We start from the raw sequence: 17,511 nt of genomic DNA, 5'->3' as shown, positions 1-17,511 counted from the left end.
AACTCCACAAGCCACCTTTTTTGATTTTGCGTGGTATTGCACCCTCGCTTTGGCGTGTCCATCGTGTTTTGCGTATTCATGCTAATCAGCGCCTAAAATATTATTATTCTTTAATTTGAAATGACTGAACAATATCTTCACCTCACCACCTAAGCTCAAACCTAAACGTCAAATAGTCCGCTTTAGTTCTAATCAAGCAACAAAGGCGACGTTGTCATATGCACTGTACGTTTCGGTTCCAGGCAGAGAGTCTCTGGTTCCAGGCAGTTACGAACAGTAGTCAAAAATTGCATTTGGAAAACGTATACGCTTTTAAGTCTTCCCATCTAAGCGTACACGAATAGATGCGACTGGTTTCAAAAATCGACCACCTGTACTCTCATTTCCGGCTAAACGGCTGAACCGATTGTCAGTATAATATACCTATATTCTTTACATACAATTAGTTTAAGGATTAATAAGTTAAGAGAAAAGGAAAAAAACATAAAATTACAACAATTTATTATGTAATGATATTCAGCATTATCTGATAGCTGATATAATTAGTAATAATAGTTATTAGAAAATGTAATAAGCAAGTTTATTCCAAAGATAAGAAAAATTGTACGTCCTAGCCCCTCAAACAATAGAATGTAGCACACCCTCTACCAAAATATATTCAAATGCAAATCGCTCTCCAAAATTCGATTTTCATCTTGAGGAGAAAAATGGGTAACGTTTAATTTGTGCAACCTGCGACATACTTTAGAATTATGTGGGTTTCGAGGGGGGATTCTAGGGTGGATTAGTAATAAGAAATTAGAGAACTACTTATCTCGAACTCTTACTAGCAATAGGTGCAATTTTCTTGTTGTCTTTAGTATTGAATGTTTTAGCGTTGTGTTTCAATTACTTGCTTTGTTAAAGAAGATAAGGCCATAATATCACTTCCTAAATGTATACTGCCTATCACGTTTCGCTAATATACTACAAATGTAAAAATTTGCAAGTCAAACGCAAAAGCGAAAGACGACCAGGACACTACAGAAAATAAAAGTATAAGGCATATGAATTTCCGCTTCTCGTCTACCCCTTAGACGCGCTCCTTGTAAATGATGGCAATCTCCCATTGAATTTACTACTTGTGAAAAATCGATAAATAACTTTACTTGAATTGAAGCACCTTCGAGCCAATTTCAAACTACTACCACGGGTATAACACACACGACCTTTTCAGATTGGATATTGGAGAAGTTTTTATTCAATAAGTTTTCGAGAGAATACGTGATAGAAATACATAAAATAACAAATCACCGGCTAAGTACCTGCGCAAATAATTATTTTAAAATGAAATAGGTGATTCTCTGTTGTGGACGTTGACAAGAGGGGGTAGTGGATGTTCAATCCAAACTTTTTGAAAAAAATCCACTTAGGTATTTTGTTCATCTTGTTTACGTAAGTGGAATAAATTTTGTGGATAAAAAGCTATATAAACAATTTGATTAATTAATTCAATGATGAAAACCAGAACAAATTGTTATTAAAACGCTCAACTCCCTCTAGTTACTGAAGTTTGTACAACTTCAGCTTCTGTAATACAAAAAAAAGTAGTCTGCAGCGGTTTGCGAGGTCTCGTATTTCTGGGAAACGCAACCGTGCTAGTGGCGCTACCTGGTGGCGAAACTTTTCAACTTAAGTAATATTGACATATTCCTACATTTGTTTATTTATTTAAGTAAACAATGTCAATTTGCAGAATCTAAATTATAAGCTTTTAGTTTAATCTGTATATTGATTTTAAGTGGTACTGTACTTTCAAATGGTATGAATGCAACCACCAAGAATGTTCCTTCAAGCGCCATCTAACATTAAAATGTCATTCGTGAACAAAGTTATTAAACAAAACATAACCTCGTTTAGTTCGTAGTTGTTAATGAGAGAAAATGTCTGAATCGAATAAATATAAGCGAAAATACGGCAGATTTAGACGTGGTGGTGGTGATGGCGGTTTTAAAAAGACGTTCAAACAAACACAAAGTCAAAGTGATGGCAACAATGAAGACGGAGAGCAACCACGTCCGTACGGAAAACATCCCGGAAATTTGCGAGGAAAGGCAATTGGACTGTATTACGCTGCACGTGCAAAACAAGCTCGAGTGGTAATACCTTTTAATTATTTTGTACTAGAATAAAATTGTTACATCGTATTTCGCCACCATTTCTCTTTGTTTATTATATTTATTCTGTGGTTGTATATCAGATTATGAATCTATGGCAACAATTCAATATTGATTTCGGGAAAAGAATGGCCGGTGGTGGCGCCACTGAATCACTAATCAGAATCAAAGAGATATACTATTTTTACCTTCCAGGTGTGTTGAATAAATATTTTTAAGCTCAAAATCGAATTCCAAAATATGTTTATTTGTATTAGGTCTATTTAATATGCAACAAACTATTCATTTTTCTGTAGAATGTCAATGTATAGCCTTAAGAAACTATGATTACCCAAATTATTCGCCATATTCTGACGATTTAACCTCCAAATCTAAATCTTAACTATTGAACTTTAAAATATACAATGTATAAAGTAGGTAAAAATTCCCGGAACGGTCAATTATCTCCCTTATTAATGATGCAATTTTTTTAATAATTGATGTACTAATTTAATCTTCTTTCGACTTCCTGTTGAGGCGGAAATGCCCTTAACTTTTTGTTTTTAAATGTAACACCCTGTAAGTATACAGTAATAGTACATTATATATCAAGGTAGAGAAGTACAGTATTATTGCCTGAGCACCAAGATTACATCTCGAGGCGCTTGCGCCGAGGGGTGTAAGGTGCGAAGGCAATAATAGACTTCTCTACCGTGGTATATATACTATTTTTTTCACTACTAGCACTTGAAATCCTCTAAATTAACATATTATATTGATAAGAGAGTTAACGGTTGGACAGAATTGTTTGTTTCTTAATTTAACATGTCAATCAAGTACGTGGAAGTACAAGTCAAACAGGCCGTATTTTGTTCTGTCATTGAGATTTTTCAAAGAGTAATTTCGTTCGAATTTTTTCAAAATGTGATAATTTTAGGTATGTAATTTCTCTGGAAATTGCGAATGGTGGCAATTATTCGTTTTAGAGAACTTGTCTAAACGTTCATTGAGCGAAATTTCGGGTTGTGTTTTCTAAAAGTGACAGCGTGACAGTTCTCATTATTGACTACTAGTTAATAATAAAAAATTATTAACCACTTTGAACAAATGCCGAGAAAGCCTACTTTACAAGTGGAAAAAAGGTTAATAATCATGTCATCAGACGCTAGTAGTGAAAAAAAATATTTCATGACCATATTTGTAGTCAGTTTTGATAAATTTAACACACGTTACTAAAGACTTGTCAAATAATTTGCCATAGTATAAGCGCAATTGTTTTCTAAGGTAATGCGATTTGCTACATGTATTTTTTATTCGTCCGATACCAATAAAATACACGGGGTGTTGCATTTCAAAACGGAAGTGCACGATGATAAGTACTAAATAATTCGACGAATAAAATCCATGGATTTATCTCGGGATTTATTGACAAGAGCGGATAAAAAGTATTCAATTTTTTTACAATGCTTTTTACTTTTAAGGTTGCCGAAGTAGTACTGCCAGAAAGTAGAAGAATGAAAATCTCCGAAGTTCTTGAACGCGAAAACTACACACAAAACCTCAATGCGAGCTTTAAAGAGAAGTACGAGAATCTCATTAGCGGGCGGATTGAAGATAAATTAGAAGCGGCTGAGGAAATCCAGCCCTCTCCCACGCTTGACGCGGACTTAAAATTGGAATTCGAAAAACGTAGAACCTCCGCCAAGTATCTGAATATGTTGGATTTCAGGAAGAAACTGCCCAGCTACAAGTTAAAAACGGAAATCATCGAAATGATCGCGGCGAACCATGTGATCCTCCTTAGCGGGGAGACTGGCTGCGGTAAAACTACTCAGGTGGCGCAGTTTATTTTGGACGATTACGTCGAGAAGGGCAAAGGGTCGTGTTGTCGGATCGTCTGCACGCAGCCCAGGAGGATTAGTGCAATTTCCGTAGCCGAGCGAGTGGCGGTTGAGCGCGCCGAGTCTCTGGGTGTAGGAGTAGGATATCAAATACGTCTTGAGAAAGTGATGCCTAGAGAAAAGGGGTCGATTTTGTTTTGTACAACCGGCGTTATTCTTCGTCTTATGGAAGGCGATCCGTGTCTAAACAAAGTTTCGCATATAATCATCGATGAGATTCACGAAAGGAGCATCCATTCCGATTTCCTCATCACCCTCCTGAAGGATGTCTTGGTAAAACGTCCAAATCTGAAAGTAATTTTGATGAGCGCGACTTTAAACGCAGAAAAATTTTCGGCGTATTTCAACAATTGTCCTCATTTAAACATTCCGGGATTTACATTCCCCGTGCAAGAATTTTATTTGGAAGACGTTCTTATGAAAACGAACTTTTGTATGTCTTCTGAGCCATTTAAGAAATATACGTGGCGTGACCGCAAAAGAGACAAAGATGATTTCTACACCTCCTTCATGGAGCCATATGTGAGACAGTTGGAGGCGAATAAGACATGTTCAGCCAAAGTGTGCGCGATTTTGAGAGATCCACAGCTGGAGGCCGGGGTCAATATGGATTTGATCTTCGCGCTTATTGTCAACATTTGCGAAACTGAACGGGATCCAGGCGCCATTTTAGTATTTTTAACGGGTTTCGTAGAGATTTCGTCGCTGAACCAACGTATGGAAACTTGTGGAAAGTTTCCTAGTAACAAATTTTTAATAGTTCCGATTCACTCGCAGATGCCGACTGTAAATCAAAGGCAAGTGTTTGACAGGCCTCCTCCCGGAGTTCGAAAGATTGTACTCTCGACCAACATCGCGGAAACCTCCATTACAATTGACGATGTCGTCTTCGTTATTGACTGCGGTAAAATCAAGTATACCGACTACGACCCTCAAACGAACAACTACACTCTGCAAGCGCATTGGGTTGCGTTGGCAAACGCCGATCAGCGCAGAGGAAGAGCTGGAAGAGTTCAGCCAGGGGTTTGTTACCATTTGTTTTCGCGCCCGCGCAGGTTTGTCTTGGAGAAGTACCAGAAGGCGGAAATCTTGCGGACTCGCTTAGAGAACACGATCTTAACAATAAAAGTCTTGCAAATCGGTACAGCGGCGGAATTTTTAAGTAAGCTAATTGACTCTCCCAACCCGGATGCTATCGCCGTCTCCATAGATCTTTTGCAAAGAATGAATGCCCTGGACGAAAACGAGAATTTGACCCCTTTGGGATACCACCTCGCATATTTACCCATCGCACCGCAAATGGGTAAAATGGTCATCTTCGGAGTGCTGTTCAGTTGTCTGGATCCGGTACTATCAGTGGCCGCTTCTCTAGATTTTAAGGACGCTTTCCTGCTTCCACTAGGCAAAGAGAGAGAGGTGGAGCAGAAACGAAGGGAGCTATCCAATGGGTTGTACAGCGATCACTTGCTTCTGTATAATGCGTTGAAAATGTTCGAAAGCCAAAGCCACTACGACGCAAATCAGTTTTGTTGGAAGTATTTCTTGAGCCCTTCAATTTTGATGCAACTTCAAAAGATGAAAAAGCAATTCATGGAGTACTTACTGGACATGAACTTTGTTGATTCGACGAATTATAAAGATCCTGATTTTAATTACAACTCGAGAAATGTCAGCCTTATCAAGGCGGTTCTTTGCGCAGGGTTATATCCAAATGTGGGCACGCTCAGGTATTTATTTCGTTATTTTAAACCAACTAAGAAAAAGAACGCTCAGGTCTTATTCTGATTTGTACTTTTTCTTTATTGATTTACTGACGACGGTAGCTCGGCTGTCGAAACGTGTTTTTGTTGATAATATCAGTATCTTCTTTTCTAGGGGAAAGAAACGTTTCATTGGTCGCACGCTGGAAGGCCAAAAAGTAGACTGGCACCTAAAATCGGTTTTAGCGAAGGAAATCTATTTTCCATCGCGTCTTTTCGTCTACTACTTAAAATTGCAGTCTTCAAAGCGATTTATACACGACGCGACGATAGTGTACCCCTTACCGATCATATTCTTCGGCGATAAATACAGTTACGATCAGGAAAACACCACACTCAACCTCGCTGGCGAAAAGTTAAAATTTAAATGTTCAGAGGAAACAAACACGACCATAAAGCAGTTACGCGATCGATTAAATATGTTTCTGGAGTACAAGATATCGAATCCCGGCGTCATTAAATGGTCCTGGGAAAATAACGAAATATCAGTATTACGGTAAGTCGCCCATGACAATTGTACAACTTATTTTCTGTGCATTTTTTTTTAGAGCTGTGATGGAGCTAATTACTAGCGAGGAGATGGGCGATTTGAGTTTAGGTTATGAAGATTTTGATTAATACGTTGTTGTAACCTATTAAGAATCTATTTTGTGTTGTTTTTTAAATTGGAATAAATTTAAGTTCGTTTTTCTATTGCACAATATAAACAGGATAGGGGTGGTTAATGCCCCGGGGTCCCTGAGCATCCTAGGGGCACAGCCTAAGGAAAATTGCTGTATGTGCATGAAAATTATTCTTCTGTTAAAATGATCACGATAACTTGTAATAGTACAAGATCTCACAATTGTACATACAATGATCCCACGTAAGGTCAACCCCCGCTCATCTGTTTACCAAGTGAAATACATTTTTGTAACAATCTTAATGTGTAAACAAACACATTGCAAATGGGTTGTCTAAAAAATTAAGTCAAGACTACCCTTTACTAAAATTAATGTAATTAATATTTTTGTCTTTTTTTTCGTGAATTTGCTGCAAATTCATGAAAAAAAGTATCACTTTCAAAACTAGTTGTACAAATAACCATTGCACTCGCAATTAAGTAGGTAGTCACTACACCTTAAAGAGCAAAGATACTTTAAAGCGTCCCATTTTATCACCGTACTTTCGAATCGAAAATTTTAAATGTGACCAGTGCAATTATGTAACCAACAATACCTATAAGCATAATTTAAGAAATCCTCGTCCAACGCGCATATTTCCAAAGTCTTTTTGTAAAGCAGTTGCACAACCAACAACGATTTAAAGGATCATTGTCTAACGCACAGTGGTGTAGTGGGGCGAGCGCGGGAACGGCATTTTCACTCTGCTTTTTCCAAGGGTTGTTCGTAAATTAAGTCTCCAATGCTTTTTCCCATAGTAAACATTTTATTGCAACCAATTACAGATTAGGAAAACTTAGACAGGGCCGTACCTATCTAGATATGGCCGCGGCCTTGGTGGGACTTTACGCCCTCCTTCCCTCACCTGGGAGTTGGGGGTATTAAATACCTACCAAGAAAACGCAGAGATCGGGGAGATTACAAAATACAGTTCCAAGATAAGATAAGAATGAACATAATGGGAAAATCGGAAACCATAAGAGATACCTACACAGTCGGTTAAATGAGAAAGAGTTTAGGGCTTAGTAAAACGATGTTTTAAAAATACACAAACTGCGATCAGTTCCGAAGATATTCGAAAAAAACCGAAATTAACTTTTTAAGCGCTCATTCTACAAGATGGTGCTAACAGATTTTCACTTTTCTCTTTGAGAAACCATCATCACATTCATATTTTTAGGTATTTGGACCGGAAAAAGAGTAGGTACATAATTATACTGTATTGAGTAGCACTTTTTATTACAAATAGGTACAATTATGTATGGGCACAATATGTCAATTACAAAAACTATTTTAATATTTTGTCAGTTTGGCAGTTATCGTGTTCACGGACAGACGGACACCATCGACTCCCCGATAAAATATTTTTTCTAAAATAATGAATTTTAATGGTCTTTCAAGTGATCAACACTAAAGTTGTTTAGATTGATTTTTATTTTATTTTCCTGATGAATTTGTTACTTAATACTTACCACCAACGTAGTAGGTACATCCGTACAATGCCCCAAAAGCACTTCCACGCTATAACGAAAGCTCCATATCCGCAACCGCATTCCGAAGAATCCAATTTTTAAATGGATATTATTTGCATACAGAGATTGAAATACTTGCAATTAAACATCTGCAGTTTAGTTTAAAGTTTATTAAAAATCCAATTTGGCATCCATAAGAAATATGAGTAGTCTGTACTCTGTAGCTCTACATCGCTAACGTGTTGCTATGGAAATGCTGATAAAAGGCTCAGATTCTCCGAAAAAAAAATGCCCATAGGAGGTGCTAGCATCAGAAACCGCCCATTTCCGACCGTTCGAAATAGATAAAGTGAAAACGAAATTTGACATTTCAGTTTTTTGGTGGTATCTCAGGTATTTTCAAAGATTTTTCAAAATTTCAAATGCGTTTTTTTAGTCGCAATTTTGTTCCCATTTAAACTAGACTGTATCTAGCACCCTTACAAAGATCCCAATGATGAACCACAAATTTTATTATATCTGGAGCAATTAAATATCCCTCTCAGCACTAGGTACTGGTAACACAATGTAGGGTGGTGAAGATGGGAGAAGTCCAAGCCCAGTTTAGGGTTTAAGGTGGTAGGCCAAATGTAAAGACCGTTTTTAATAAAATTTATATATATCGGTTGGCATTGCATCAGAATATTTTTTTTAACTTGGTCCGAAACTGGGGATCGAATTATATGTAATCGTTTAACATCTTTGTCAACGTGTAATGTAATAAGAGTAATGTCTAAAATAATTGTTGTTAAATTTGTGATCGCCATCATTTTCTCGCCGGCTTTGCATCAGGCCCTAAAGGCCCGCTTCCGCCGGTCCTGCCTTAAACATTAAAAATAGTATACTGTCTGTCTATCCGTCCGAGGAGTATTCGAAAACGCTAATAAAAGATGCATACAAAATTAGTTTTGAAGATAACTTCGTCATTCGATGACATAATTACCTATAACAGTGACATCCTACCTTTTTTTTAATGGTTTTATGTTTGAAAATTAATGAAAGTCCTCAGCACAGAATACGGCCTTCTCAGAATAGAAACAGCAATGTTACAAATTTGTATGGTATTTTGGCGGACCCTGGTGGGTGTACTGTGAACTAAAGCATCAAAATCAGAGTAGCGCCACCTGGTGACCAGCTTCTAAAGCCATGAAGTCATTTCTCCAATTCGATCTAAATCATAAATATCGATAAAGAATACACAGTTTTTAAATTGTATGTGTATTTAGATACAATCACATTACATTATTTAACACAGAGAATTTAAATTACATGTTTACAAATTACATATAAAACTCAGAAGTGAGTGGAACTTACGCTTTGTAGATGTTAACACTTTGCAGAAAGATCCTTACTACCGTTTGCCGGCGAAAATTTGGCCCGTTGCTGTTTGCTAAATATTTTTTTAAAAATAATACTTGTCCAAGTAATAAAACCAGCAAATTAGTTTTGAAGGAACTTCGAATCATTCGATTACAATATAAGTATCTACGTCTATATACCTACTTAAATATAAAACTCAAGTCTACACCCTTTTGCGCTGGCAATTTATAAATTCCATACCTTGCATAAATAGGAGAGAAATAACAGCACATTTCAACCCTCTTCGCGTTTCAAGCACAAAACAATCTGTTGCAAAATATGGGGAACGATGCCTTTTTGATATTTTATCGTTACAATCCGTCACACAACACTTTTTACGGTCACATAACTTGTTCATATTTTAAATCTTTCAAAAGTCAAAATTTACATGTGTAAAACCATGTGTACGTATAAAATCGACGGTAAAAATATTTCCTGTAACGAGCAAAATTACAGGTTTTGCAAAAAAATATTTGAGTCTGCGATAAATAGTTCTCCGTACAACCACGGGAAACGCTGTAATCAGTGACAATTTAGCGCCATTCATGTTTCTGTTCTGTGAAGGTCTTATTCTGTGGTCCTCAGTTGCAGCACGTGAGAGTGCAGATAACGCACACTCTCACGATAAGTAGCTACGGAACGGCCTTATCTCCCCGACAATTTAAATAGGCCGTTAGTTCCATTTTTCTGTCCGTCAAGGTTTCATACTTCTTTATTTGTGAACCACATTATCCTGCGCGTTAGAGTTGGAGATACTCTCTCACCCATCTACTCCCAAATTCATTTACTAATTCTTCTTCATTGTTTCCCTGGTATTAAATCTTCTTCGATAATGACGTTCCGTCTTACGTTGCCAATTCTCCCCAATAAGGGTGGTTCGGTGTCAACACTCCGTTTCAGAATCCACCGGTACGTGTATCGAATTTGTCATATTTTCGATCTCGATAGGAACTATACCCAACAAGCGACATCCCCGCACGAAATTTATGTTACAATTACGCTACTGTTGCATATTTATGTTCGCTGGCAACATATCTATGGAGCATCTAATAAAACACAACTTCCAGCAATTAATTAAAATTTATTCGGCATGAAAAGAGAGATGGTAACCTGTATCGACGAAAAATGACAGTCTTTGATTCAAATGTGCATAGCATAGCATTGTCGAACCATGGCTTGTAATTGCAAACAAGTTGTAAATCAGCATATGCATGATGAAAGCGCATTTTTGGTAATGCAGATCAGTATTTCATTAGCAAAGTTTAAAATTATCGATCTCGCGAATTATCTAACTCAAAATAGACTAGAGCCTGCACATCTACACTACATCAGAAATCTTTTAGTGAAAATTTGAAGTCTCTAGCTATTGTAATTGCTGAGATCTCAGCCGGACAGCCAGCCTGCCAGCCATAACGAATATACTAGCGTATTTTTTTCCAAAAATGTGGTAAAACGCCTATATGCATGTGTATAAATAGGGATTGCCAAAATATCGATTATTATTTGCATTTCTTTCAAGTATGTATATGTTAATTTACTTTTGTTCACTAAATAATTTTTTATGAGCAATTTATGAATTTTTTATTAATAATTACTGTTTTAATTTCATTTGCCAACCTTTAATTATATTTAGTTATTTAAAAAAACTAATAAATGTCAATAATCATCAAAATACATATATAACATTCACTCAATTTACTTACTCGCGGTGCAGGAGGAGGGGGGTATACCAAAAAATTGGACCAATAGGACTTCCCGCAACATCCGAATTATTAATCTACAAGCTTTTCTGAACTTGCATCAATTGGAAGAATGTGGTCCTCGGATTTGGCATGCTCAAAATCCATCCAGCGCCCGGTCTAATAGTAATTTATCATCATCGCAATTATACTGTTCAGGACAAATGCCTATATGCGAATCGCCTTATTACACATTGGAATTTTCGGCAACGTTCATGACTGACGTTTTTTTACAAACGCGTCTGCGACAGAATTTTTACGCCAGTTTTTCTATTAGTTTATCTTCATCTGTTTCTCATTAACAATTTTTCATCTCGAAGATTAATTTATACTTCAAGAGTTAGGTATTGATTAAATTCAGAATCGCACCGACAAAGATTTAAGCTCGAGAAACCGAAATACATTTTTTTCAATCAGTAAAATTATAGGGCTTAACCGTGTCATTTCCTTGTATCATCAAGCGGTCGGTGCAGTTAATGGGTGCACACAGCTGCAACCGTGCAATAATTACCTAGAGAAGGATGCGGGTTCGACTGTAATTGCACGGGAAGGCAAATGGACTTAATTATCATCTTCCAAACGCCTACGCTTACGATAAGGTCGCTAAATCATTCATTATGATGAGTGTAACAGGTGGAAGTAGCGTAATCGATCCAGTTTCCTTTAGGCAACAGTACCTATAATTAATTAACCAGGCAAACAAATACTTATTTATTAACATTGCGTAATGTTTGATTGATAGAATCGATTTTGTTTACGTCTAGCAACAATTGTTTATTAGTTTGAACAGTTAAAATGACACTGCAATATTTTCAATTCAACAGGTCTAAAAGAGGTCACCTCCTCCTACACCCCTTGTCCTTAATTTTTCTGTTTGGATGAACCGAAAACGTACTAGACAAGACAAGTTTTTATGTTAACAATTACGAAATAAAAACAAACAATGATTTTAAACACAGTGTAATTGATATTAACCGTTCACCGTCTTTTTCGTGTCGAGAATTATTTGTAAAATTGGATGTCTGGAAAAGAGGTTCGAGATACCTATGCGTCTGATGTCCTTTTAATTGTCTTTCCGTTTTTACATAACGCTTTCGAAATTTAACACTTTTTTCGTTTGCCCCATCAGTAACTGACGTAGAAATTTTATGCATTTTCGTGTTACAAAAATGGAACATGTGATGCACCAGACTGTTTACGATGTTTTTAAGTACGATTCAAACCATTAATTTTTTTAATGCGGTGATGTTTTTTACTGTACATCAATTAAATGCAGCAACTTTCTTTTACAACGCTCTCTTTGCGGTTTAACGTAAGTGCATGGCAAATTTGCAAGTTGCCGCAGCTGTAAATACAACTACAATTGTCCAAAGATATGCCTCCAATTGTTAGCTAACAATTTCGAAAGGATGATGAAACTCGAACTGTGAAAGAAAAAATTAAAGGTCATGAGATTGTATTGTTATCATACACGATGTGTGTGTTCTTACAAATGAATCTCGCTCAATGATAACTAACTAACCGAAAATAATTCCATCTTGGATATACATACAATCCACATCCGTTTGGCAGTTGGTAATAATAATACCCGCTCCATTGTGACACAGGGGGTAGGTATGTACCAAATACCGTTGACCCAGTTCATTTGAACAATAATTTATAAAAGGGTTACAAGAATAATATAACGAATAGATTGCGAACGTTGATTCCATTTAAGCTAACCGCTAAAATTGTATATGGTAAGGGATGAACGAAATCTTCCCTTGTAAGGCGTACCGCCCATTTTGGCACAGTGTCTTCCATCTACAATTATTGTGCAATCTAAATAGTGAATTATAATAATGAAATATTCAAAGAAACAGTTACCTTTTCTCCCTTCTCTCAAGAACTTTACTACAAGTAGTTTGAATGAAATCCGAACCACCAAGATATATGGAAGTTTAGATATGCGACGTTGATTGTTTGCTCGGTTTTATGCAACAAGATTGTGCCAATTGTTCTCTTAAATTAAAAGTCGGAAATCCGATTTAGAATTAATAATTAGAATTTAATTACTGCTCGTTAACTTCGTGCGCCACGGTTACCATCACGGATATGCAAATGTTACAAATGCCCCTTATCCAATGTGGAATCTATTAAAACTGGTTACATTGATGATGGTTTAATAAATTTAATGTAAAAGTTAGTTACTATGGCTTTATGACAAAAATGTTGCTGTCAAAATAAAACGTCCTTTAACTTTAAACGAGATAGATGTTACTAAGTTCTAAACACTCTCCAATTTCACTGTTGCACTAAAGGTGAAGTCAACAGAATCCTTCGATGAGTAGAAACAAGGGATTTCAATTTCAAAAAAAGGTTTTTTGCATTTTTTAAATGAAAACTTACATTTACTAACTACCATTTTTTGAACAAAAAAGTGAATCTAACACTAAGAATTTTCAACCCTCTTCCTATGTTCAAAAAGACCAGAATGAATTTTATCATTCTTTACTTAAAGGCACAACATCACTGATTAAAAAAATAAAAGTGATTCCAGAAAAAAAACTATTGTGCACTTTTTCGAAATATAAATCTGCAGATATCTTGAATTTTAGGGTACAAAGTATTCAGAAAATGTACTTCCAAAATCCTGAGTGCCGTACAGATTCTAAAGAAGAATTACGGAAGTCCTGAATTATGGTTATTCTGTAAATTATAGAATTTTGAACGTACAGAAGTTTCTGCACATTCTAAAGGTCCGCAAGATCCTGGAGATTGTAAGGAATTTAAACAGTCCAGAAATTCTACAGATTGTATATGAGTGGTACAGAAATACAATTTTTTGCCGATAAGTAAGAGCGATTGAGACGTTTGCAAGAAATATATCCATTGGTGATGTCAAAACAAAAGCTATTTCGGTTAAAAAAATGCGCTTTATCTGCACAAAAGTTCTGCACAATTTATACTTGTTTTATTTTATAGCAGATGTTAAAATGTCATTTTAACATCTGCTATACAATAAAAAAAAGTGACACAAATCATTGTGCATTCCAATGACATCTGTCATTCTTATTAAACGCGGATCACGAAATAAAATGAAGAATACAATATTGCTCCCATGGAAACGATGGGATAACATAAGCTTACCTAGCCAATATATTATACTACTATATGTATATAACCACCTATACTATACTATAATACTAATAATAATTATACAAGACGATAAAGGAAAACTAACCATCTCGTGGTTAGGCAAATCTTTAAAAAATGTTTGCCTCGCCTGTTTAGGTGTATATGGTGACATAAGTATACATTGATAATAAAGATCATGATCTTTGATTGACAATAACTAAGAGTGAATCACCGGTAAGCTGGAGGTCGTCTGAAATTGCAAGATTAATACATTTTAAATGATCTCTTCCCATATTGGTATAAGAACGCGACCAATGGGACTCCAATTTGAATTAAACTTCATAGGTTTCTCAATGGTTAGTGATAGGTCGAGTTGAATATATTAGGCACAGGAGATTCTAGTGTGGTTCTTGTTGTGTTTGATACTTGCAGTGCCGCAAGAGTTTCAACGTTTTCATGCCGTTTGATTTCAAGTTTGTTTTACAATAAGATAGGTGGTGAATGAGATATGTCCAAAATTTCGAATTTGGTTCCCAGAATAATTCAATCAAAATACAATTTTTTCAAAATAAAGCACGACACAGTCAATAGTTACTTGTTTAATGTAAGTTTTAATAATTTTTCACTTCCATTTGACGGCGGTAAATATGGATAGGAGAAACTCGAACAATGTCCTAATAAACAAATGTACACCCAGGCATTGAGATATTGACTGAAGTCATTAGAAACACAAATACGAGTAAATAGTTCAAGTACGTTGATTGTTTTGAGTACACGAAAAGCATAAATAATCGCTATTTCAATGTTTTTTGTTCGCGTGAACTTGTTTCGTCTTCAGTTTTGACTGTGAATTACAAATAAATAAAACTTTCCACTTGGGTACCACACGCAAATTCTAGACGAGCGACAGTCGCTCATTCCCCCATAAAACATTACACAATACACACCTGTATTTAAAAACCAATTTGAAAGTGTCCGGCTTTAATTTTGTTTATGCGCTCGTTACACCTTATTATTCTAATTGCTAAATCAAAATAATTTCGTGTAGTAATGGAAAATAACGAGTCATCCTTTTAAAATTTCAATACGCCGATAATTTTCTTCAAAGTCAACGCCCTTCCAAGAGAAAAGGATTGCTTATAGGTGGGAAAAAAAGGACAATGCATTATAATTTAAAAAGTAAATAAAATGTATTACTAAACTGCCACTCTAAAACTTAATCTCATCATCCATATACAAATATATATTTATAGCCTAATTTTTTGTTGGAAGTCAGTGGCCTGTGATAAGAACTGACTTTTTTTAGAGAAACAAGCGACTCGTAAACAATGACGCTTTTGGACGGCGACAAAACTTTCTCGGCCCAATCCAAAGGTCTGGTCTCCAAGTTTTGTGGTTAACCGTAATCGATTGCTACTTTATTCACAAACAGCTGATTGCAGACAAGTCAAATAGTATTACTGTGCTCTTATCTTTATAGCGTATAATTTTCATTTCTATGTAATAAAGGTTCAATAACATTTCGTTAGATTAGGATGCAGGTCAGGGTGAACAAACCCTGATAGACTGATAAACACATAAACATTCGATCGAATAAGGGGAAAGGGATCCACACTACTTACCTATCCTATCGGCGGCGTTATTTTTGAACTCTTTTTGATAAAAGAGTACTCCCTCTCTCTCTCACACACACACAAACACTCCGCATCGTGAAAAAAGGCCTTTCTTAAGAATGGACTGGCTCTGGTTTCCACTATAAAATAAGCCATGTTTATCTTAGAAAAGTTCTTTGTCCGTTTCTACCCGGGAAAAGTGGAGGTACAATTTTAACATAGGTGTAGTAAGGCATAGTAAATGTTCCAAGACGGGATTATTATCTGAAAATACTGTGGGAGACCAATAGATTAATATTTTACTGCTACTAACACTGAGTTTTGTAATCCTATATTCATGTTTTCATAGAAACTGATTCCAACTGTTGTGTGGAAAAAAAGCCCGTGTGGGAGGTATCGTTTTCATTTATGCTCGTTATGTATCTATTATGGACTATTTTCTTCATCCATAGTTTTTACCACCCTCACGTTAGTAAGGGAGGTATTGCATTGGGGTAAAAATGACCCCCAAATTGTTTAACGGAGATACACGTTTGGAAGCACCAGGAATCCGAATTTAAAAAAATCTCGATTATGTCGGTCGGTCTGTCTGATTGTACTACGGCTAAACGACTGAACCGATCGGAACCAAATTGGCTAAACACATTCTTAGACATAAAAGGGCAAAGAGTGTTATCTGTGCTAGCAACAGCAAATTGTTTCTATTCGGGAGGCTAAATAATTTAGAGGTTGTATATAATTCGAAATTTTACTCCCAAACGCTGACTGTTGATTTCCATTATGCAAATTACTCACGAAATTGTTGCATTTATAAATTGCATCATCCGAAGTTCCGGTTAAATCGAGATGTTGCAGAAAATGGGCGTTAAGTAGGTATATACATTTTTAGAGGAATATTTTCCACCATAACAATTTCAACTTATACACTGCCTTTTTTTGAGCCCCGAAAAAAAAATTGTCTCAGATCGACCCGGAAAAAATTTTCTTATAGAATGTGACCTGTAGAATCCATAATCTCAAACAGTTCTAAGATTGGGCTACTAGTTCAAAAGTTACAGCCCTTTGAATTTTCTATCGAAATTGGTTTCTACTATAGTCTATAACTTTTGATTGAGAAGTCTGATCGAAAAAGTACGAATTGATTTGGATTCTACGCACCCAAATTAATAAGAAAAAGTGTTTCCCCGAAATATTTTGGTGTAGTCGATTTTTGGTAAAAAAGGAAGATTATACACTGCCTTTTTTTGAGCCCCGAAAAAAAAGTGTCTCAGATCGACCCGGAAAAAAAATGTTCTTATAGAATGTGACTTGTAGAATCCTAAATTTCAAACAGTTCCAAGATTGGGCTACTAGTTCAAAAGTTACAGCCCTTTGAATTTTTTTCGAATTTGGTTTCTAGTCTATAACTTTTCATTGAGAAGTCTGATCGAAAAAGTACGAATTGATTTGGATTATACGCACCCAAATTAATAAGAAAAAGTGTTTTCCCGAGAAATTTTGGTGTAGTCGATTTTTGGTAAAAAAGGAAGGTAATACACTGCCTTTTTTTGAGCCCCGAAAAAAAAATTGTCTCAGATCGACCCGGAAAAAAATTTTCTTATAGAATGTGGCCTGTAGAATCCATAATTTCAAAAAGTTCCAAGATTGGGCTACTAGTTCAAAAGTTACAGCCCTTTGAATTTTCTTTCGAAATTGGTTTCTAGTCTATAACTTT

General features: G+C 36.0%; 1 protein-coding gene across 1 annotated transcript; it reads left to right on the top strand.

The window, feature by feature from the left end:
* Window positions 1-1,848: 1,848 nt before the first annotated feature.
* LOC116178814 (ATP-dependent DNA/RNA helicase DHX36-like) lies at window positions 1,849-6,487 on the top strand. The gene is made up of 4 exons (XM_031498434.1): window positions 1,849-2,138; window positions 3,617-5,763; window positions 5,912-6,292; window positions 6,345-6,487. The coding sequence occupies exons 1-4, from the start codon at window positions 1,923-1,925 to the stop codon at window positions 6,412-6,414; spliced, it is 2,814 nt and encodes a 937-aa protein (XP_031354294.1). The 5' UTR covers window positions 1,849-1,922; the 3' UTR covers window positions 6,415-6,487.
* The last annotated feature ends 11,024 nt before the right edge of the window (window positions 6,488-17,511 follow it).

Source organism: Photinus pyralis, unplaced genomic scaffold (genome assembly GCF_008802855.1).
Source record: "Photinus pyralis isolate 1611_PpyrPB1 unplaced genomic scaffold, Ppyr1.3 Ppyr1.4_LG8, whole genome shotgun sequence".
NCBI classification, from domain to species: domain Eukaryota; kingdom Metazoa; phylum Arthropoda; class Insecta; order Coleoptera; family Lampyridae; genus Photinus; species Photinus pyralis.
Note: the sequence above shows the minus strand (reverse complement) of the source record. Positions and strands in the feature narration are given on the sequence as shown.

What these genes read in the sequence shown, in the direction of transcription:
- LOC116178814 (XM_031498434.1), top strand. Translation starts at nt 1,923, where the DNA reads ATGTCTGAATCGAATAAATATAAGCGAAAATACGGCAGATTTAGACGT. An exon ending in GTGCAAAACAAGCTCGAGTG is followed by an intron (nt 2,139 to 3,616) that starts GTAATACCTTTT and finishes TTTACTTTTAAG; the next exon opens with GTTGCCGAAGTAGTACTGCC. An exon ending in CCAAATGTGGGCACGCTCAG is followed by an intron (nt 5,764 to 5,911) that starts GTATTTATTTCG and finishes CTTCTTTTCTAG; the next exon opens with GGGAAAGAAACGTTTCATTG.